Below are 25,331 nucleotides of genomic sequence, written 5' to 3'. Positions count from 1 at the left end.
TAAACCTAATGATAAATTACATTTCTTTATTGTACCTCTGTTATACCACATACAAACAAAAAGGTAACTTATGCCTCGTTCACATGTACATTTAATTCAAATTGAATTTGAATCGAATCTGAATCGAAATCCGCTAATCATGTTAACACCTTCTTCTTTTTTAATTTGAATTGATTCCAATTACCTAATTCTAATTATTCAATTCGCATTAGAAATACGCTTTTGTTAATTCATATTGAAAGTCAACGTCGTTTGGACAGTTTAGCGAATTTGACGCACATTGCAATTTGAATTAGAATTGACATTAGGACGTAAAACGTTTCGAATGGGAATTAAACTAATTCGAATTAGTTAATGCGAATCGAATTCGAATTACGTGTGAACTCAGCATTATAAATTTATATAAGCACAAACTTTTCATTTTCTGTATTTTCAATCTTTCAATATTTAATGTTACTGAAATTTTAAATTTCCCATGGCTTTGTAAATTTTTAAAATGCCCTTACATCATAATGCTCTTTAGTAACATTTTCCCCGACACAATGTACAAGTTGGTTTATGATGATAAAAACAATGTCCAATAAACCAAGCGGCATCATAACTGTGCCACTTGGATCATCATGATAAGGTCCACATCCTGTGAAATTATCTGATTCAATCCGAGTCATCCCCTTCCGTTGAGTAGTATGAATCAATCCGAGTCATCCCCTTCCGTTGAGTAATCTGAATCACTATCGTCATCTTTGTCTGCATCTTCATCTTCAGATATATCCCATTGTGGATGATCTTCTATAATCTTAGCATCCTTAACATCAAGCTAAAAAAGAAAATAATTATACTATTACCGTATATGTCAGGAATGTGTAATTATCAATGTGAAAATGATTCCACTAGAACCCATGTTATCTACCAGTAGTATATAAAGGTATAAATAGTGTAAACATTGCTTAATTTTCATTAAATCCTGTATATAGTGTCAGTCAGGTGTAAACATTTATAGAATAATTAATTGAAGAATTCATATATAAAAAAATATTCAATGAGTCACATAAACAATACATTAATTCTCAAATGTGCATAGCCCATGAGACATTTATCTGTATTGTCACATGTTGAATATTTTTCTATATTTTAATTCTTTAATTAGTTTTTCTATTTATTACATTGACCACAGGCTATTTTATAAAATCAAAATAAGAAAATTTAAAGAATAATATGTTTTTCTACACATTCACAATTTGCTTGAATTGACCATACTTATTATTGTGTGACGTCAAAGGAGGGAAATAACCAAGTTTATTTCACATGTGAAATTGTTAGTTTATATTTCACAGGAAAATCATGATCAATTCAAAACAATGTAATAATATTGTAAGTTTTGGACCTTATGTACTGCAGCTATTAATTACAAATATCAAACTTACCTTTATATTTTGTGCCTGGTCAAAATCAAAGAAGGAATCCGATTTCAGGTTGACTGTATATGTATAAGCACCTGGTTTCGCTGGGGCTAAAAATTTCAGTGTAATCTGAAAAAGTTGAAGAAAATAAATAAAAAATAAGAAATGAAGTTCAAATTGCTGAAAATAGTAATGGACGACAGAGTGAACATATATAAATTGGTGAGAGTAACAGATCATAAGAATAAATATTCTGTGAATTCAGAAATTATTGCAAAAAATGTGACAGGGTTATAATCGCAATAATTGAAGCTCACATTTTCATTTTTTTTATATGAATTAAACAGGACTTTCTTAATATCACATTAAAGTCGCATTTTAATCTAAAATAACAAAATCGCATAATAAATGCAATAATTTCTGAATTTACAGTAGACAAGAGTGTAAGCCAATTGATAACATCTTCAATCTTGTTTGGTGGCTTAGTAATATCAACACATGCAGTTTTATGTTGGATTGTTTCCCCTTTCATTCAAGTTTCAAAATGATAAAGATAATAATAATTACCTCTTCTTTTTCTTTCAGTGTTAATATCTGTACAGGTGCTGTAATTAACATATGTTGTTTCTTATCAGAAACATATAACCACCATCCTTCTTGTTTAGCCTAGAAATAAAACAAATATTACATATTATATAGACAAAAGATGTAAACAATATGCTGTAATCAAACTAAGTAGGATTTTTTTTTAAACACAGAAAAATTAATATATGATTATTATCTGGCAAATACTGTAGTTTAAATGAAAAATTGCTTGAAAAAAGATAGATTTTTTTTTTAAATCTTAAGAACTATCATACTTATTCTGCCTACATCTTAGTTTGTGACCTTACCTCTGGGAAATATGGACAATGTACAGCAGGACTTTCCTTTGCTTTAGTTTCTATTGAGAATTCTTTTTTAGCTTCTTCTTGATATATTTTCCATTGTTCTTCATCATCTAAGGCGTGTTCATCATCTTTATCTTTGTCTTTTTTCGTTTCAAATCCTGACCCAGAGGATCGTCTTTTTGACAGAGCTGAGCTACTTGCAGAGTTTTCTGCCTCAGAATCATGTTCCTCTTGTTCAGATTCTACTTCAGATTCATCATTATCGGGATTTGTAGCTACAACTGCCTGTAAAACGACAGGATAACATATTTTTCATGTTGTTATAAATGTAGACTTACATTAAGATACAAAACAATTCTAAAATACACCAATAACATTTAATTTTCAGTGACCATTTTAAAATTTATCAAAATATTACAAAGTGAAGGAAAAAAGGGCGTTTTGATATGCATATTGCATTTTTTTAATCAAATACTGTGGACTAATAATTTGCAATTCATAGGATTGTCATTTTCATACATTTTTTTGGTCGGGAATAGCCAGGAATTCAAACGATCAACAAATTCATTTTTTTGTATAGGCTTGTATGCATACTCTGGTCAAACAAAAAAAACAAAACAATATCCATCAAAATTCAATTTTTTCTCATCCATAAAAAAATTGATATCCCAGAAATAAATGAATCTACAATAATCTTGCCATTCAAAAACACATAAATGACCCATTTTTCCAATCATCATAATTCCTGGATATTCTTTACCCTTTCAATAAATATATTTATTCTTGTGTGTGAATATCTTTATATTCATGTCTTTTTATTCCTCACAAAATTATATCTTATAAAATTTCTTCTTACCTTTCCTTCGTCGTCAGTATCCCCTTTTTCCTCCTTCTCCTCAGATTTTTCTTCTGTTTTGTCACTTGCAGCACCAGCGGCAGATGTTGATGCTGCTTTCCAGTTAAATGCTTGTTTTGCTTTCTTTTTTGGCTTGGCTGGCTTTTTCTTTCCTTTCTTTGGTTTTTCCCAAGCTTTCTGTGCTACTTTCTTTTGTGTATTGTCATCCTTCTGTGTGCAAAAATGAAAATTGCAAAAACATTACAGTAAATCTATTCTGAACTCCTCTGTTTGACAAATTGACAAAATTTATATTTTTCATCTTTGATTTTATTTCCTTATAACAGTATTTGAGGAGAAAAAAAAAGTAACACAAGCAAAATTTTAAATTTTGAAAATTGAAGTTAGAAATTTTCCTGAAACACTGGTATAATTTACAAGTACAATGCCAGTCTCTATATATTCTGATAAGTAAACATACATTAGCTTCAGTTTCTTCTGTTTCTTCCACATTCTCAATTTCCGGAGCATTGTCTTCTTGTTCTTGTTCAAACAAAACTTCTAAATCTTGTCTAGTAAGAGTGACAGTGACGGTCACTATGGAACCAGCTGTTATAGTGGAATCTTCATCATCCAGAACTGAAAATAAGATATTTACTTAAATAATACCATAAAAATTTGAGCATAGACAGGTTAAGATTGTTTTAGCTTGCAATTGTGAACTGTATGACATTAAAAAATGGAACAATATTAGAATTCCTTTCTACATTATTGAAGTTATTGACTGATTTATTGTTAGTGCTGAAAGGGAACTCAGTGGCCAAGTGGTCTTAGTAATCGACCTTTTATATCACTAGCCAGACAACACTGGAACTCAGTGGCCAAGTGGTCTTTGTAATCAACCTATTATATCACTAGCCAGACAACACTGGAACTCAGTGGGTGAGTGGTCTTAGTAATCGACATTTTATATCACTAGCCAGACAACACTGGAACTCAGTGGCCAATTGGTCTTAGTAATCGACCTTTTATATCACTAGCCAGACAATACTGGAACTCAGTGGGCGAGTGGTCTTTGTAATCGACCTATTATATCACTAGTGAGATAACACTGGAACTCAGTGGGTGAGCGGTCTTAGTAATCGACATTTTATATCACTAGCCAGACAACACTGGAACTCAGTGGGCGAGTGGTCTTTGTAATCGACCTATTATATCACTAGTCAGATAACACTGGCGTTGTGAGTTTTCAAAACCAATAAATGGTAGATGCAATGGACTCCAATCTTAATTGATTAGAATTGTCAGTTTGTGTACCTACGGTTGTGGTTCTCCAGGGACTCTGGCTTTTACACCAATATATACTGACTGCCACCAATCTTAATTGATTAGAATTGTCAGTTTGTGTACCTACAGTTGTGGTTCTCCAGGGACTCTGGCTTTTACACCAATATATACTGACTGCCACCAATCTTAATTGATTAGAATTGTCAGTTTGTGTACCTACGGTTGTGGTTCTCCAGGGACTCTGGCTTTTACACCAATATATACTGACTGCCACCAATCTTAATTGATTAGAATTGTCAGTTTGTGTACCTACGGTTGTGGTTCTCCAGGGACTCTGGCTTTTACACCAATATATACTGACTGCCACCAATCTTAATTGATTAGAATTGTCAGTTTGTGTACCTACGGTTGTGGTTCTCCAGGGACTCTGGCTTTTACACCAATATATACTGACTGCCACCAATCTTAATTGATTAGAATTGTCAGTTTGTGTACCTACGGTTGTGGTTCTCCAGGGACTCTGGCTTTTACACCAATATATACTGACTGCCACCAATCTTAATTGATTAGAATTGTCAGTTTGTGTACCTACGGTTGTGGTTCTCCAGGGACTCTGGCTTTTACACCAATATATACACTGACTGCCACCAAATAGCACTATAGTTTGAAAACAGCATAAAACTTAACATTCAATATTTTAGCTCAATAAAAATACCAATCAAAATAAGATTTGCTGCAAATGTTTGCACCTGTCCTAAGTCAGGAATCTGATGTTCAGGGTTGTTGTCCTTTTATGTGGTTCCTTAGTGTTTCTCATTTCTTGTTTTTTATAAAGACTAGACAGTTAGGTTTCCTGTTTGAATGGTTTTACACAAGTAATTTTTGGGGCCCTTTATAGCTGGCTGTTCTGTGTGAGCCTGGGGTCCGTGTTGAAGACCGTACTTTGACCTATAATGGTTTACTTTTGTCATTGTTACTTAGATGGAGAGTTGTCTCAATGGCATTTACTTATACAGCATCTTCCTATATCTACTAAACCTACCTTCAGACCTTATTGTCATAATGACATATGGCATGGTGGCACAAACACTCATCACATCACGATATTCATCAGGTGACAATTGTCTACACAAAGATTTCCGCTCACTATCCTTCATTCCTATAAAATCTTTAATTCTTGTGATGTGTCTCTGCAAACAATAAAAAACATATGAATTTACTTTTATGTTCATTGTAAAATTAAATAAAATAGAATAACTAATCGAAGAATTCAAATAGAGAAAATTATTCATTAGTTCACGAATGCATGTAGCTCACATGTAGTTAATTATCAGAGTTTAACTGTCACAAGTTGAATATTTGTCTAATTGGCAAATGGCTTTTTATATGAAATGAATGTAGAAAATGTAAGGAACTATATTTTTTATTACGCATTCATATCTTGTTTTGATCTGATGTATTGGCAACATCTACAGTGGAGTGAAATAACCAGGTTTATTTCACATGTGAAATTAATTGTTTTTATTTCACTGGGAAATCAATGTAATTCATTGCAATCAATGTTATAATGAAGCATATTTATACAAAAACCTGTGTTTTGCTTATTTCTCTGAAAATTTCTAACAAAACTACTATAGTTATAGTATAATGTATTTACTTTTAACTTTTATTTCTTAACATGTATACAATCAATTGCAGTCAGATGAGAAGTACCAAAATCTGTTTATATCTGGCATTAAGAAACAAGTGAAGTTGCTACATAAAGTTGCTGTAGCAACTGGCAAGACATTTCAAGTTTATATTACATGTCAAATTTGTGTTACTTAGATATCTTTACATTTTATTTTGATACTATATATTGAGCACAATCATGTACTAGAACTATGACTATATCAAATGAACTTTTCTTTTATTGCAGGTCATATGGTTTCCTACTTTCTTAAATCCACTTCATTTTAATTCCAGTAGATATTAGTCCCATTAGCCATCAAACAATATCTCTTTATTTTTAAATATGCTTTACACTGTTGGTGTTCCTATTTGAATTGTTTTACACTACTTTTTAGGGGCCCTTTATCACTTGCTGTTCAGTGTGAGCCGAGGCTCCCTATTAAAGGCTGTACTTTATAACGGTTTATTTTTTATACATTGTGACTTGGAGGGAGATTAGTCTCATATGCAGTGATATCACATCTTTTATATATGATATGTAATCTGTTTTCCAAACGTATATTTCTAACCTTTTTGGTACTGAAATGTTTTAACATTTCTGGTTTGATGTGTGGTAGCTGTAACAGTGGACTAGATTTCTGGTCCAGGCCCTGTATAATCATCTGTGATACCTTCATACAATTCTCAACAGTCTCCAGTCTTGGCATATATTGTACAGCTAAAAGTAGAAAATAATTAAATCAAAACTTAAGTTCTTGTTGTTGCTGTCAATAATATAATAACCCTTTGGTGTATCTTTATCTTTATGTTCCATTGTTATAATTGCTACATGTCAATTGATCAACCATTAATTACTGTGTCCCCTCCCCTTAAAACAAACCTTAACTCATCTAGTTTAATTTGGTTTCCCCAATGTTGTTAACTTTAGGATAGCTATATTTAATAGTTATTTAACATATTTCATATTTCAGTTCTGTTCTTCAAATTTTTTATGTAGTTTTAGCCAAACATAACCATGACATGAATCAGTTTTATAAAATGTCCAAGATTGTATCTATACCATGAAATTATTTTTGAAACACTGCAAACAATGATTTTTTTTATGATTAAGTATATTTCATGTGAATTTATGATGTTAACTCAAAGATGTTAAATGACACTGTGCTATAAGTATAACCTAAACCACAAACTTATGTACTCTTTGAGTCCTTCCATAGCATTAGTGCTACTGTGTACAAAGTTAACCTCAAAATCAATGAGATAATAATATGATGTGATTCAAGTTATTCATTTTGTTAAACATAATATTAAGCCTCACTTGCTATAACATTAGAGTGATCTCAAAACTGCCCCAAATCTATAACTATGATATAACCAAGCCAAAATCAAATGTTAAAATCAGTATACATTCTTACGAAATACTTTTTCTTTCGAAAGTGCTACATTGTAAGAAATATATTTTATTAAAAACTAGAGGCTCTAAAGAGCCTGTGTCGCTCACCTTGGTCTATGTGAATATTAAACAAAGGACACAGATGGATTCATGACAAAATTGTGTTTTGGTGATGGTGATGTGTTTGTAAATCTTACTTTACTGAACATTCTTGCTGCTTACAATTATCTCTATCTATAATGAACTTGGCCCAGTAGTTTCAGAGGAGAAGATTTTTGTAAAAGATTACTAAGATTTACGAAAAATGGTTAAAAATTGACTATAAAGAGCAATAACTCCTAAAGGGTTCAACTGGCAATTTCAGTCATGTTCACTTATTTGTAAATCTTACTTTGCTGAACATTATTGCTGTTTACAGTTTATCTCTATCTATAATAATATTCAAGATAAATAACCAAAAACATCAAAATTTCCTTAAAATTACCAATTCAGGGGCAGCAACCCAACAACAAGTTGTCCGATTCATCTGTAAATTTCAGGGCAGATAGATCTTGACCTGATAATCAAGTTAACTTAAGTCAGATTTGCTCTAAATGCTTTGGTTCTTGAGTTATAAGCCAAAAACTGAATTTTACCCCTATGTTCTATTTTTAGCTGTGGCGGCCATCTTGGTTGGTTGGCCGGGTCACGCCACACATTTTTTAAACCAGGTACCCCAATTGTGATTGTGGCCAAGTTTGGTTTAATTTGGCCCAGTAGTTTCAGAGGAGAAGATTTTTGTAAAAGATAACTAAGATTTACGAAAAATGGTTAAAAATTGACTATAAAAGGCAATAACTCCTAAAGGGGTCAACTGACCATTTCGGTCATGTTGACTTATTTGTAAATCTTACTTTGCTGAACATTATTGCTGTTTACAGTTTATCTCTATCTATAATAATATTCAAGATAATAACCAAAAACAGCAAAATTTCCTTAAAATTACCAATTCAAGGGCAGCAACCCAACAAAGGGTTGTCCGATTCATCTGAAAATTGCAGGGCAAATAGATCTTGACCTGATAAACAATTTTACCCCCATGTCAGATTTGCTCTAAATGCTTTGGTTTTTGAGTTATAAGCCAAAAACTGCATTTTACCCCTATGTTCTATTTTTAGCCATGGCGGCCATCTTGGTTGGTTGGCCGGGTCACGCCACACATTTTTTAAACTAGATACCCCAATGATGATTGTGGCCAAGTGTGGTTTAATTTGGCCCAGTAGTTTCAGAGGAGAAGATTTTTGTAAAAGTTAACGACGACGGACGACGACGACGACGGACGACGACGACGACGGACGACGGACGCCAAGTGATGGGAAAGGCTCACTTGGCCCTTCGGGCCAGGTGAGCTAACAAATAAGACAAATAATTATTTACTGGTAATTTTGACAAAAAAGATTTAATGTTATAATAATTTGATAAAGAAAGGTAATATATGATATGTTCTTTGAAATCTTCCAGTTGATTAATAATTGACATTTCTACTGATGCAGGTTGGGATGAACAACATCATTAACAATACTAAATTCATTGTTTTTATAGAATTTTGTTTAGATATAATGTTACTTATTATATATCATTAAACCGACATCAATCAATCAATCAAACATTGTCGCCTCTGGGTGCGAGAATTTCTCGTTGCATTTGAAGACCTGTTGGTGACCTTCTGCTGTTGTCTGCTCTATGGTCGGGTTGTAGTCTCTTTGACACATTCCCCATTTCCATTCTCAATTTTATTACTATGTTCGTAAATTTCATTTGTAATTGTGTAATGCAAAGGTTTTTTTTTTTAATAGTTTATTCTTAATAAAACTTGTAATTAAGCCTATTCATTAAGATGAGATTGCTGATTGTAATGGTATTAAGTCTATTGACTATTGTATAAAGACTTAGATTGCACATATGTGGACTGTATAGTAAGTGTACATACCATTTCTAGCAGCTCCTGACACTAACTGTGCTACAATGGTCACCATCTCATTGACCAGGAATGGAGTCTTCTTCAGGACATACATCTTATCTAAATATTAATATTGATTTATATGAGAGTATTCAAATTAAATGATATATCTAGTTAACTGTTATAGAATTGTAAATGGAGGGCTAAGTTCTTTTGATGGAAGATCAAAGTTTTCACATGTTAAAAATCCTTGGAACAAATTAATGATATACATGTACCTGTAACACACCTGTTTCTTTGAATATTTTCTTAATCTTAACCGAAAGATCCATTATTTTTCCAAAAGCTTAAGGCAGCTAACATTTGCTGCCCTTTATCTTGTTGACCCATGCCCAATCTAATTAAAATCCGATCTCTCATCGCTCCCGTTTTCTAATATGTCGCGTGGGAGATCTAACGAAACCTGCTTTGAGGTCACATGTGAGTGAACTAAAAGTAATGAATTTATAATGATATGCAAATGAGTTGACGACCTATTAATAAGCCAATCAAAAAAGTTTATGAATTATTTTGACTGACGATTTCGTCGTAAATAAAATGAGTTACATCCCTTTACCTTACGTTAAACTTTCAAGATCGTGGAAGACTTAATTTCATTGGTCGAAAAAGACACACCTACGAGGTCACTCACATGTGACCTCAAAGCGGGTTTCGTTAGATCTCCCACGCGACATATCAGAAACAGGAGCGATGAGAGATTGGATTTTAATTAGATTGACCCATGCCATATCACAGACAACTAAACTGTTTATTTGTTCTGAATATACATGACATTTTTTACACCAAACTTTAGTAAAACAGTAAAGGGTATTTTCATTCAACATTTTGCATTCTTCCATGCAGATACCCCCCCCCCCCTTTACGCCCCTCTTCAAGGAACTTACCTATTTCTAGTGTATTCTGTGATAACTCTAATCTGTTGAAGTGTGCATGAAGTAAAGCTCTGGCTTTTACACTGTATGGGTAACACAATGGCTTCTCTTTATGTTTCTCCTCCAAATTTGGCAACATTTTTATCAGCTGTAAAAATATCATATACATTATTAGTAATAGGATAAAATTTATATTTTTCTTTATATATTTATAATCTTGGTACAATTTCTATATTTCATGTTTTTTTGTAATTCATTTCAAATTGATTTAAATATCTAAGATAAACTGTTTACATGGTATATGACCCATAAAAAGCCTTGTTTGCAGTTGCCCATTTTCTCAAAATAGATTGAAAATGCAATACTGAAAACATTTCATTTTCATATATATTGTATTAAGAAAATTTCAGTCAGGTTAATTCTTTTCAATGTCATAGATCTGAAATACTGTAAAATTACTTCTATTTCTTATTTTCCATGATTGTGAAATATGTTTTGTTTATGAGTTATTGAATTACCAATTATTTCAATGAAATTTCACCACAAAGAATGATGCATTTTGTGGTAACAAAATGTATGAATAAATCTGTTTTGTATTGACAAAATAACCAATTAATTTTTCAAGTTACAATACATTCAGAGAAATACAATGATGATTTGTATATGTCACCTGTGGAACTTCTTCATTGTCACTAGGTCTCTCAACTATCTCTTGGTTGTGAAATTTGTCAAACTCAAAGGATCCAGCTAGAACCATTACAACTTCTGCAATACATAAAAATGAACAAATATGTAAGAATTTCTATAACAAAAGCAAATCTATTTAATTTATAATAAGAGTCAAGTATAACATCCAAATAAAAGAATACATAGCTCTTTCCATCTTATAATATTTTTTCCTAAATCAACCTCTAATTCTCTGTATCATATTTCCACTTTTTTGGTGTACTTTGTCAACAGGGTATATATGCTAGACTTAAACAGTCAGGGGACTTACTTAAACAAGTGATTTTCTAAATCACTGATTCAAGTAACATTATTTCCATAAAGGTTGGAAGTTAGAGTTGTCTTTCTTTAATAATCACCTATTTAAGTAGTACAAATTAATCACTAAAAGAAGTGATTTAATATTAGTGTAGCTTTAAATATAGAATACTAATGATCCAGGGACTAATTATGTTTCTAAACTTATCAGAACCAACATCTGTGTTGTCTAGGATGACCAGGTCATTTCAGGTGATGACCTTGTACTGAATCTAGGATAATGACATAAAAATCACTTGTTTAAGTATCAGACCTCAATTTCCTTCCCAAAAATCACTTCTTTAAGTATCATTCTTTTAATAACCCCAACTAATTTCAACACCCCCGAACAGTGAAATTTTTATCGCGAACAGTAGAATTTTATTACATAATCTGAAAGATGAAACCTTGAACTTCACAGGAAAAATACTCCCACTGCTGTGAAAAATCTTTTAAGAAAGTATCAGTTCATTATTTAAAGCCATTATTATAGCATTTTTTCAACTAAAATAGAATTTTCAGGTAAATGATAGCATCAAAGTCATAAACCTTGCTACTTAAAAGAAGAAAAAAGTTCATATTTTTTTTAATTTACTAATTAAAAGATGTTATTTAAACCTATGTGTTTAAAATTTTGAAAAAACTACAAAATCCCAATTTGTGACAAAACCTCGAATTTGCTACTTAAATAAGTGATTTAAAAATCACTTATTTCAGTAAGTCACTTGACTGTTAAATCAGGATTATGTTGTAAGAAATGAATCCAACTTCTTAATAAATCACTTTAAGAACACCACGTTATGTAATAGAAGTATAAATGTGTAGTGCAATGCAAAAGAACCACCTGATTCACAAAATACCACATCAGCAAAAATTTGATGCTGGCTTAATTGCTGTAAAACTCATCCTTTATTATGCCATTAAACAAACTGTACAAAGGGGAATAACTCTAAATAATTTAGAATCTTCAGGTTTTACATCTGATTGTTATTCAGTTTAAACCTGTAGTATTCATAATGGCTGATACTTACTTTTTAACATCATGTTAGGAATTTTCTGGAAGAAGTAGTAATATAATCGTGTTGTGTCAAGTAGAACCTGATCTTTACTAAACTTAATAGATCTGTACCACCATGCTCCCTGAGAAAAGAATTATCATATTATCAAGAAAACTATGCAGGTATTGACAAACCAAAATTGAAGAACACATTAATACATGTTTTGTTCATTTTTTCATACTATGAGCAAATAACCAAACCACAATTTCAATTTCTTTAAAAGCACATTATCTTATGCAATGAACAGCTGCCACTGATAAATTATAGCTTTTCACAATTTAATTCTGATCTCCCTTGGCATTCATTTTTGAAACAGCTGTTATGCCATTTCATCACAATGAAGTTGAATTAATAAAGGTTTATTTATTCACAACATTCCTCTATTGTTGAAATGCTAATGAAGTCTGTAAATATTGTTATTACAATCCTTGGTTTCATATACTGTTTTATTTTCAAGAAAAGGGTCATGAAGGAAGGACAGATTTTTATTCTACATAGAAATATACAAGAGAAATAAGTAAAACTGCATCTTTAAGTAATCTTACCACAACAACTGGTAGAAGTACCATGAACAATAATCCATACACTGCCAGTACCTGAAGAATATCATAATTATTGTCAAATGATTTTACATGAAATAGCAAATTCTTACATGCTTGAATAAAAGGTCATAGGAATTCAATTTAAAACTCTAGTCCACATCTGAATTTTTACTGGTAAAAAGTTTAACTATTGACTGAATAGTAAAACAACTATTTTTACTGAAAATTCTAGTAATAATCTGTTTCAAAAATGAAATTCAGAAATCATCTTGACTAAATCAGAGATGTAAAAGAAGTAGGAGTTTAACGTTACTTAAATTTCTATATTGTCTTTTCATGCTGTATCATTGTTTCATTTGATTCTGTCTGTAAATTTTACATATTCTTATAAAGTGCTACTTTTGGATATAGACAGTTCTAGGAAATAGGTACATATTTGGTTATCTAACTTACCCATATTGAATTCTCCTTTTCTATAATCCATTTTGGTAAAGCAATGCCAAACTTTGTAACTGTAAAAGTGAAAAAAGATAAACAATTATTAGCTAAAGTTATGAAGATCAAATCTAAATAAATATTTTCAATTTGGAGAATTTTATATGTTTATCATACAAGAAATCTAATCAGTGAATGAACTGAAAAAACATACATGTATCACCACTTATAATGCATTATTCATACAAATTATGTATAATAAGTCTGTTATATATTGTTTCTTGTTAAAGACACTACAATGTTAATGTCTTCCTTATTGAAGGCTATATGTTGACTGGAATGTGTTTTATATGTTCTATTTTTAGATATTTGTATCCCCCTTGCTAAAGTCACATCTTCTCAACATATGTGATCTGAACACAAAATACTTTTTAAACTTGTCTCATTGCTGTATATATTCTAATATCTATGATAAGTTTCCCTCAGCATTCCATATGTAATATGGCTCTGGATTTCCTAAAGAACAACATGATAGAACTTAACATTGATTTATCAGTAGTTCTATACCAACCTCCTGGTCCATCAGGATTTCCATATTCTTCCCAATTCTTCATTGTTTCCTCATCTGTCAGTCTGTAAAAATAAAGGAAAAAGTAAAACATCATTCTTGGCTTGTAGAGACTAATCATGAATTCCAAAGTGATTTGAATTTATTTTAATTCATCAACCACAAATTGCATTGGTAATTGGGAAACTTGTCATTTTAGTAAGTTAAAGAGTTGTCTACCCTTTTTACTGGAAACTCTTGAAATCCATGACTGCACTGCTGAACGTGTAAGTTAAGGAATAAATACCAGTACACAGTTATTACTGTAAAAATGCCTGTTCCTATAACTTGATTTAATGGGAGCTAATTACACAGCAACATTCTCACCAATTTGTGTACATTTTCTGTTTTATGATTTTGAAAACCTGCATTTCTTTTATGGTAGTTCGGGTTTAATGAAAATAATAAGGTTTGAAACTAAATCATCACTTTTTTAGCATGTTGAGTTTTTAATAATACACTTGGAACTTACGCAGCATAGGCCTTGGCTATTCTCATAAACTTCTTATGGTCTCCTGTTTCCTTGTCTGGATGGAAAATTAAACTAAGCTTTCTGTAGGCTTTCTTTATTTCCTTCTGACTTGCTCCCTGTCATGGAAAAATATGTAACATTTAAAGTTGTGTGGCAATCTTAATACCAATTTATTTTTTTAAGTAGTTATGACATGTGTGAATATTGTGAATAAGAAAAAAAACAAATATTATTATACATCTTATTCATGTTGTTTGTAGCATCAAAAATTTACAAAATTTTAAGCACAGGATTTTCTTCAATATTCAGAAAATTAATGCAAAGTAATTTGAAACACGAAAAGCTGTAAATAAGCGACGTGGTTTTTTCAAAAATACTTTAAACTTTAATTTGCAACAATATCTTGTCATATTCCTTTTTGTAACTTATCAAAGTGTTCTTGTAATTGACTTTTTAATGACGTAACAAGATTTTTATATGGTACATTTCTAAACAAATGCATTTTCCCAGTGATGACAGGTTCACAGTTTTTATCTGCTTCTGCATTTAAAATCCAAATCAAAGTCATATTTTCAGTTTCATATGTTGTAGCATTCAGAACAACTAGTTACCGGTACATCTTTCTCCTTTTTAGTTGCAATTTTTAATTTTCTCATAAATAATCCTGGTCTTCTTAATTAAAAATGTACATTAATTCCATAAATACTGCAATATTAAATTCTAGAAAAATATATAGAAGGAATTCAAAGAGATCTGAATTCAATGACTATCAATATGACAATAAAACCTACCCTATCAACATCTAGTTCCATATAAGGATCATATTCTACATATTCCATCTGTATCTTTGATACTTTGTATGCCAATAACAGAAATATTATCCATCCTATCACCAATGCTATTTTCCTGTAAATGAATAAGAATGCTATGAAAAATTGATAATTTAAATTGACGATTTTCACAAATATGATAAACTATCAAAGCTTTGTTAAATCAATAATATACATGAAATATAAAGTCATTCTATGAGATATTAAGGTGGTACCCAACACCTGAACTAAAATTAATTTAGCTTGTTTAATTCTCTAAAAATTTTGACAAAGTACTTACTTTGACCCTTTGACAAAAATATAAAAATTTGAAAAAATTTGAGCCTACCGTTTAATCAGAAAAATTACACTGGTTATATAGCAGATTGACAAACACTTATTTTGATCACTGAGAAGCTTAGTTTTCCCTTAACAACACAATGTCATTAAAACGTTCTGCTGATTTTACAGAGTTATCTCTCTGTTGTGTTAGGTACCACCTTAAATAGATTGATTGATTGTAGTGTTTAATGTTATTTTCAGCACACTCGACTATAAAACCATCGTAAATTTTGATTGGGAGGAGGCCAGATTACCAAGAGAGAAACAAAAAGACATTTGTTATGGAAACAGACAATCCTAATCAGTTAAGATTTGGGTCAAGCATTTTGCCACTAGTAGGATTGGAAATCTTAATCCAAATGTAGCCACTGAGGTTCTGTGATATTTAATGTCAACAAAAAAAAGGGCTGATGATATAACAATAAACATTTAGTTCACATAATAATTTAAATGATTTTTTTTTCATTATTGTACTGTAATGACAAAAAAAGTATAAAATAGATATAGGAAGATGTGGTTTGAGTGCCAATGAGACAACTCTCCATCAAAGTAACAATTTATAAAAGTAAACCACTGTTTTTATTTTGAATATAAAACTTACACTCCTTTCTCTGTAGTATGTTTCCATTTTCCTTGTACATTTAATCTTTGTCTTTTTAATTGACATGGTTCACAGTTGCACTCTCTCTTCTTCAAGTCAGGACCAGCTTAAATAGACAAAAACAGATATTATATACATGTGTCAATAAATCATTTCAAAAGGCTGATTGATAATCATATTTTCTGCAGCACAAAAAACTGAAAAAAAATATGCAAGAGTCCTCTCAAACATTCTTTGGATATTGGGGTTTCTACAATATCAACATACATGTAAGCTTCAAAAAAAAAATTAAATCAATATTGTTTTTGTCTTTAAGTTTTACTGTAACACTATAGTATATTAAATATGATGATCAATAAATATTTTGGATAAGATATAGCCTTCTTCAGCTTGTTCAGTATCAACTGTATGACAAAAATCAATGTGATAAAAGCAAAAGTCAATAATCCTAAAAAAATAAAATGTCATACATATTGAATATAAACAAAAATGATTTAAAATTGGAACACAGAAAATTATCTTTGTAATCTGAAAACTTAGAATTCAATAGCCTCACAAATAATAAAATGTTTGTGTGAAATCTAAAATCTTAAAAAGGAATAACAATTCAACATGTTCTACAGTGGAACTTAGAAAGACGAAATTATTAACAGCCATAGTAGCTTACAAGACTTGCACCTAGTATTCTATTTGCGAATTACCTTTTCAAACTATCCCCATTCAAAGCCTATTGTTTTATTTTCCTGAAACACAACTTTCCCCTGATTTTTTCAAACATATGATAATCTCATGTTATGGTCAACTGGTGGAAACTTGTCTGAATGAGTTAGAAGATATTGATTGAAGTCTCAGGACAGACATACTTGGTTGAAGTCATAATTACAAACAAAGATGGCCCGATTCAAATGTTTATAAAATAGCTGTTCTGACTTACAAATATACACTTTACGAGATACATGTATTTGTTGTTTTGTTAGTTACAGTACAAATAATGATGTAAGTAATCCAAGTGGTATATTGATGTTTAAAGTGGTAGATATATCATGTTTATAACCCAAAGCTTATATCAAGATAACATAGCATTGCAATGTTTTACTTGTACTTGTATAAAGTCAGATATTCCCAGAATTTGATTTTTTTCAAAACATACATCTCATGATCAAATACCCTTTTACCACATATGTTATTCAATTAAACATTAATTTTTCCACACATAATCATAAATGCATAGGAAAAAGTCAACAGTCTTGTGAAGAGCTGTCTCATTGTGAATTGGTAATCATACCACATCTTCTTATTTAGAAATCTTTTTCAAAAGCAAGGACAGTGACAATTAATATATACCTTGACCTGTAATTGTTAACTTTTATAAATTGTTATTTGGATATAGAGAGTTGTCTAATTGCCACTTATACCACATCTTCCTATATCTATGTATATCCATGATTCAGCATCTGGACATCGATAGAGATGTATTGGCCCATCTTTTATTTCAAATAGATGCCACAGGCAAAATATCAGTGGAGATAAATTTGTTTTAAATAAAAAATCCTCTGTGCTATGTCAATACATCATACATCATAGGAGCAAGGTTCAGTTTTAAAGTTTATATATTTAAAGAAAAGAAATTAATAATTCAATTATTATGACCGTATCTGCATTTTTCACTTATTGAACATGTTGAAAGCAATTATATTTTTTATTAAAGAGTTTCCAGGAATTTCCATGAAATTGACACAGATCTAATTCAATCATTGTGGTGATCATAAATAAAAGATGTATTTGTATAAACATGACACATGTACATGAACTTTCAATTAAAAACAAAGAAGAAAAAAGTGACATGATGTAACTGAATCATTGTGAATACTGCACATGGTTAATATCAGAGACAAATAAATAACAGGATAAAATAAAAAACAAAATAGAGTTCCATTGTAGACAAATCATGAAAATAATTCTAAAAATGGCATATGGAAATTTTAAAATATATTTCATTACATATTGATCAATATCTGATAGCCAGATAGCAGGTGCAAAGTATATCATTTAGTATAAGATGAACATGTGGTAAAAGACATTTAATCAATTCACTGGAATTCTAACTCTACTTCCTGGAACAGACATTATCTACATGTATATAAGCATGACCTTCAGGCATTACCTGTTGACAAACTCTATTTTTAGTAACAATCTTTATCCCATCATCTGATATGACAATCTTTGTATTTACATTTCCTTGTAATTGTGTGTTTGATTTACATTATACTACTTTAATATTGATAGGATGTTGTCATACTCAAAATATATATATTTTCATATTTGTTTTATTGTTTATTTAACAAGTTCGATTTATAATGCAATTGTTTCAAAGTAAAATAGACTCTTTTATTTATTTTCGGGTATATCATGGTATATCATCATTGTATATAAATCATATGAAATTCCAAATTTACTTCAAATTGATCTAGGTTTTTTTCATTCAATATTTGAAGAATTTAGATCTTGAAAAAGAAAAAAAAATCTATTTGAAAAGCCAATAATAAAATGCCTCTTTTAATGCAAAGATACACATCAAATCAATCTACATTTGGACAATGTCAAACTCAATTTATATTTCAATCTTATTAGACGCAAAAATTTCAACATCCATCTAAAAAACAACTATTTTATGGTAGAGGACTGTAAAAAAGAATAATCTTAATTCCACCAAATACAAAATTTAATTTCCAAAAAATGTGTAAAATCGCAGCCTTTCAAGAAATGTATATGTACAATGATTTATATAGCTTGTTTAAATATTCCAGTTACACAATTTCAAAATTCAACCTTTTTCAACAAAAAGGAGAACATTAACAAAATCCCCTGGTGCATGTGGTGCCAGGACCTAGTTGTTCATCTAGTTGTTAAATATACAAATGTAACCTCAAAGTGGTTAAATCCTTAAACTGAGGATTACATAACCAAGTTTTGAAATTCTGTCGTTCAACTTCTTTTACCCTTGATAACATAAACTGTTAAAACAATGGTAAAATTTTCTGTAAATGGGGATACAGAATGAGATTATGCCCCCACTTGCATATAATGTTAAAAAGAGACGTAACATAATTCAAAAATTGAAAAAGTGACTCTACCATGTCTACCCAAATATGTACTTGATCTGAGTTCTGTGCACAGGCACTCGTCTCAGAATATTTTTTTTCCCTATATATCTTTATATAACACAAGGTACTTAGCTCGCAATTTAGAAAAATGTCAGGTGATGACGAAATAACGTTATATGCCGATTTCTCTGCTGTCAACCCCACTAAAACTTTTTATGTCGGAAATCTAAATTGATTTATCTTCACAATGGTGTATAACACTCCTACTTTTGTTGTCGTAATCATCCGTAGCAATCCTACCCAAGTACATTTTTGTATGTCAATCATAATTATTTCATTTACCACATTTTTATGACAATACAGTACAAGTTTTAGTGGGGTTGACAGCCGAGAAATCACAAGTGTAACGGATATTTTGTCATCACCTGACATTTTTTTAAATCGCGAGTAAAGTACCTTGTGTTATATAAAGGTATATAGGAAATTTATTTTTCTGAGACGAGTGCCTGTGGTTCTGTGGTAATAAGTTAAGCATAGTTTAAAAGTTTCATTACATTTATTAGAAGCAAACTACAGTACACAAAATGTAAGGGGAGGGAAAAGAAAGTTTTAGATGCTTTTCCATTTGCAAAGGGGCATAACTCAAAGAATGGTAAAAGTGACACCACAAAAATTCAAATGTGATCTGTGTTTTGTGGAAATAAGCATTGTTTTTCGTTCATTTTTTTTATATAAATAAGGCTGTTAGTTGTTTTCTCGTTGTCTTTACATTGTCTTATCGGGGCCTTTTAAAGCTGACTATTCGGTATGGGCTTTGCTCATTGTTGAAGGCCGTACTGTGACCTATAGTTGTTAATGTCTCTGTCATTTTGGTCTCTTGTGGACAGTTGTCTCATTGGCAATCATACCACATCTTCTTTTTTATATTATGTACAAGTTTCATAACATTTGTTGAAGCAAACTAAAGTATGTACAGATGGACAAGGGTAAAACTTTATGCCCCCTCCACTACAGTGGCTCCTCTACAGTGGGGGCATAATAAGAGTTATTAACACTTTTCTCCATACCTAGACAAACTGATTGGTCATCCTACATGCAGAAAGATTGTGACTCTCCTTTAATTATGATTTTCCTTTCAATAAAAAATATGCCTTTCAGCTGACTGTGTCTAAGTGTTTAAGTCAATTTAGGTACAACCACCAAGGATGTCGCATACAGCAGCTTTTGTTTGAACAAAAGTGTTGATCATAGAACTCTTGGAATAAGTTGGAATTGTATTTCTTAAAAGATGATCTACATAATCTTACTTTAGAATGTTTAATTTTGCTACCTGCATCAATTTGTTTTAAAGAATAAGATTTGCAACACCTTCTCCTTAGTATAATAGTCATGATAGTAAGGGTTAAAAACATGAACAAGTAGACATGGTAGAAGTTCAAAATAAATATTTAGAATATAAACCCTCCTATATACTGGACAAGAAACCCTGAGTTTGATTTTTATTATCATGAATATGCTCAATCACCATGTAACATTCTGGCTAAATTTCTGCAGGTAGACATGACACTCTACCCAGACACATTATTCTGATTGCCAGCTGACCAAGTCTTTAGTTCGAACTGGTTGGCAAGTCAAACTAAAGACATAATTTCTGTAATTTATATCCAGGTGTAATGATAAGTCGTTATCCTAAGGCTATTTTTTTCTTATTTTTTCTGTACACTTAGCTTTCATTTTTTATCACCATGCATTGTCAAGCTTGGTAACTCATAATTATTTGTCAGTAACTAAATGTACGATGCTGTCCCATACTGAACCTTCTGACCTTGTTTGTTTACATTTAAATTTCAATGGCGTCAAAATCACGTGATGTCATTTCGTTCTATCCAATCAAATTGCTCTACTGTCAATTAGGGGATTTTCCAGTCTACGGCAATTACGCTATTTCTTTGTGGGATATTGCTTCAAAATAGTTTGCAATAATTTTGGGTTTTATTCAACAGGAACTCTTTTTTTGCCATCCCTTTTTGACATCAATGGAATTCTGTATGAATATTTATCTACAGTCATGATGGTCAGAATATCGATCTTTTTATAATGAATAAAAAGAAAATTCTATGAAAAATAAATGTAAATTATTTTTCATTAACCTACTCTATATTCCTGTACAAAATTATGGCATGGGCATAGTTTTTTCAATTAGTTTTCCTTTCATTTTGGTTGGGCTTTTTTCGCGGGAAAATCGCGAAAGACGTAAGGAGCATGTCATTTTAAAATTCCTAAAAATACGATTTGCTTGACCTGTATTGCCTGCCACAAGATTGATGACGCTGAATGGAATGTACACAAAGCAATGGAGGCCGGAAGTGGGATTTTGTGAAGTTCTAGAATGTTTTTAGACATTCGGAGGTCGGGATTGAAACGGGCATTAGAAATTTGGCATTTTTTAGCAATAATTGAGAACAACAATGAAAACTTACCTTCAGATATGTTTTTTTATTCAAAAGTGCAGAAAAAACGTATTTTACATTGTTTTTCTACGCCGGAAGAAGCGTAGTGACGTCAATGCGGAGTTTCCCCGTGTGTTAAGTTCAAACACAAATATCTAACGAACTGACAAGATGAACGATTTTAGACTACGGTAGGATAGAAGATTGCTTCCCGTCTGTTGCTTCCACCGAGGACGAGGTGGTTATTCGAATAATAGTATATTATAATTTATTATATTATCACATATGATAGTAAAAAGCAATTTATCATACACTTGTAATGGTTATCTTTACATAAGATGTGAATTAGGTACATACATAATGTCAACAACTTACCATCTGTTTTGGTTCTTGGCCAAAAATAGTATGTTGCTGGAATAATGACAAGGCCCCAGAATGACAATAGAAAGTAGAAGAACGTCCCTCCTTCCTCGTCATATTCAAATTCCATAGCCATGGTTTACAGTAAATTAAAATGCAATAAATGCAGATTCCAAAAACACGTCAGCAATCTGCATTAGAGAACACCTGGTACCTAAGAAGTAAACACGGAACCAGACTACAAAGCTTCCGGGTATGTGATAATTTCGTCCTCTAAATATCTCGTACCAAGGTTGCATGCAGCCTCGCCGTAATGAAATATTTTCCCGTATACTGATTGTTTTTTAGAAGTATTCCCTGGATTTTTTCTCCTTGTAGGAATTAAAATAAACTATGCAGTTGGTCAATTTTCACATAATAAACTTTGCGGCAAAATACACGTGCTTGTTTCTAACGTTAGAATTGGCCTCTTTATAGGAATTGGAAAAAAGGGATACTGAATTATTCATATATTAAACATAGAAGATATGACTAATATATTAATATATGAGCCCAATAAAAAATAGTAAGTACGATTCTAGATCGTAATGGATTTTTTTCCCAACTTCGAAACCCTCTAGACTTCCCATTCGGCAATATTTTTTTAAAACAGTTTTGGCTTTACAACAGTTAATGACAGAGGCAGTCACAACAAGTTAACTTTGGCGTAAATTAACATGGTCAAGGATTTGTATATGTAGTCTTACTATACAAATCCTTGACATGATCATTTTCTAACCAGTTTTCAAGTTAACATTCATTTCAGAAAATTGCAAGGAACACCATAACTATATATAATTTCCTTCAGTTCAGTGTTTGTACAGGGTTTATTCTTCTCTATATATTTTAGCATAAATCTGTTATCATTTAAGTTTTGAACCATCTAAAATTTGATTCAGAATTTAATGTCTGCAGGGCCGTAAATTGCCTTCCCTATAAGGGGAGGCAGTTGAGGTTCGTCGAGCGGAGCGAGGCGAAAACGTTTGTGGACCTTTTTAATTATCAAATTCAAATTATTATAGCGTAACACAGTTTGTTAACACTGAAAGTTTTATTCGGTTAGGCTTTGTCAAATGCTAAAGGGATTTTTCTGTGCCTGGTCGAATCTCAGCACTTATATGCATTCAATATTGCAACATTGCGACTTCTTTGTAGATGTATGTGTTGCATAGAGAGACTACACAATCTGCTTTCCGTCATTGTTAACCTGTTCCATGTTTTAATTGCATGACATTGCGTTTGAATGCTTGCTCTATCGAATATTTTTACTCAACCTCCTTAATAGGCGTAAGAGTAACAACCAGTACTATTAAAATAAAACATGATTTTAACCATTTGTTTGTTTTTTTTCAGTATTTTTTTCTTCATTTTTTGTCTTTAAATCGTATTTATCGAAATAAATTCAGTCGGGAAATTGGCCCGACTCGAACAAGATTTAATAATAAGTTTATTTCATAATGAAGTAGCTAAATCAGAGTACTAACATTATTGTGCATTTCCAAGTAACCACCAAGTACAGTCCAAGATCAATCCTCCTAGTACAAATCTGGATATCTCAATTTCTACTGAAGTTGATATCGAAATTCTTATGTGGACTACATGGATATCGATCTTGGTTTCTTTGTAATGCAAGAAAAAAAAATACCCTGAAAAGTTACACATCATAGCGCTAAACGGTATAAGTTGAAAATTGTATCTAAATGATAACAGGGAGTGTTCATGAGGGGATTCCATTTTACTTCTTTACTGATTATTTGGATTCAAAGTTGATACCACAGGTTTATTTTTTAAACTTTGTCAAATTATCGTCGGTTATTTACCATTTTATTAGCTCATAATAAGCCATGTTTTCTTCGAAAGACACAAAATTGATTTACTATTCTGAAGATGCTAGCGATTCCATCACAATATATATGAAAATTTATTCCGCCGAAATTTCAAAGCAGTTTATCAGTACTAGTGTGTTCTCCATCGTAGTGCGTTAATTTGAAGAAAAAAAAGTAACGAATGATTAGGAATTCTAATATGACGTGCTTCTTTTCGCTTTATAAATAAACCCATGCTAATTATCCAATAATTATTTTTTGCACATGCGTATACTGACTACTGCAGAATAATAAATTTTATCAAATTGGCATGAATTTAATATATTTCATTAACTTGAAACACTTCCAAACTCTTAAATGCATTATGCACATGATGTTACTAATTCATTTATTATGACTGTAATGTGTTGCATTCCGAAATTGACATATTTGACCTAGATACGACATCCGTTCATGCTGGCTGTTCAAAAACTCCTTCTCTGAAAAATCACAGTGCCAGCTATTTGTTTCTTTACAAACAAAAAAGAGAGGTTCATGGAAGAGCCTACTCAATCGCTTTATCCTAGCTTATACACATCGAACATAGAAGTTACCTTAATTGTCCTAATCAGAATCGAAATAATTGATGCAAAAATAGTAAAGAACTTTGAAATCATATTAAAGAGTTAAATCCAAAAGAGGATAATATTTTTCCACCTAAAATGCAGTATGAAAATCAAACTGTTTATAACAACCAGGATATTGTAAATACTCTTGATGTTCATTTTTCATCCGTAGCTGAAAAACTTATTGGAAATAATACTTCAGATATGGATTTTTCTATGCTACAAAATTTTACTAGTAATAAATTAAAGAAAACTGAAAATTTTAATTTAAAACTCATTTCTGTTGGAGAGGTGTGTTCTCAACTAAAACATCTTAATATTAATAAATCCGCAGGTTTAGATGGAATTGGTCCCAAATTTTTAAAGCTAAGTGCAGAAATAATATCGCCATCATTAACTTTTTTAATAAACAAAAGTATAACTTCAAATCGTTTCCCGCAAAAATTAAAATTTGCAAGAGTAACTGCTATACATAAAGGAGGACCAAGAGATATTCCCTCAAATTATCGTCCAATTAATATTTCTATTTTAAATACCATATCTAAAATTTTCGAGAGACATGCATGTATGTACACAGTTATATGAATTCCTAAACAATAAAAAAATGTTACATATGATATCGCCTAGTCAGGTTTCAGACATGGTCATTCGTGCCAAACAGCGCTAACTAAACTAATTGACGAATGGTTAAAATATTTAGATAATGGAGAA

General features: G+C 31.2%; 1 protein-coding gene across 1 annotated transcript; it reads right to left on the bottom strand.

Annotated features, from left to right (window-relative positions):
* Positions 1-389: 389 nt before the first annotated feature.
* Positions 390-22,380, bottom strand: LOC143048434 (translocation protein SEC63 homolog). Its single transcript, XM_076222112.1, has 19 exons — positions 22,166-22,380; positions 16,237-16,342; positions 15,276-15,390; positions 14,485-14,600; positions 13,977-14,038; positions 13,424-13,482; positions 12,974-13,024; positions 12,402-12,510; positions 11,018-11,112; positions 10,360-10,495; positions 9,446-9,535; positions 6,653-6,801; positions 5,455-5,602; positions 3,607-3,764; positions 3,147-3,356; positions 2,294-2,575; positions 1,968-2,066; positions 1,425-1,529; positions 390-817 (listed from the first exon to the last, which is right to left on the bottom strand). Exons 1-19 carry the CDS (start codon positions 22,284-22,286, stop codon positions 692-694), a joined length of 2,337 nt encoding a protein of 778 aa, XP_076078227.1. The 5' UTR covers positions 22,287-22,380; the 3' UTR covers positions 390-691.
* Between the last annotated feature and the right edge of the window lie 2,951 nt (positions 22,381-25,331).

The sequence above is a fragment of the Mytilus galloprovincialis genome, chromosome 10 (genome assembly GCF_965363235.1).
Source record: "Mytilus galloprovincialis chromosome 10, xbMytGall1.hap1.1, whole genome shotgun sequence".
NCBI lineage: Eukaryota > Metazoa > Mollusca > Bivalvia > Mytilida > Mytilidae > Mytilus > Mytilus galloprovincialis.
This window is presented reverse-complemented; position numbering and strand designations above follow the sequence as displayed.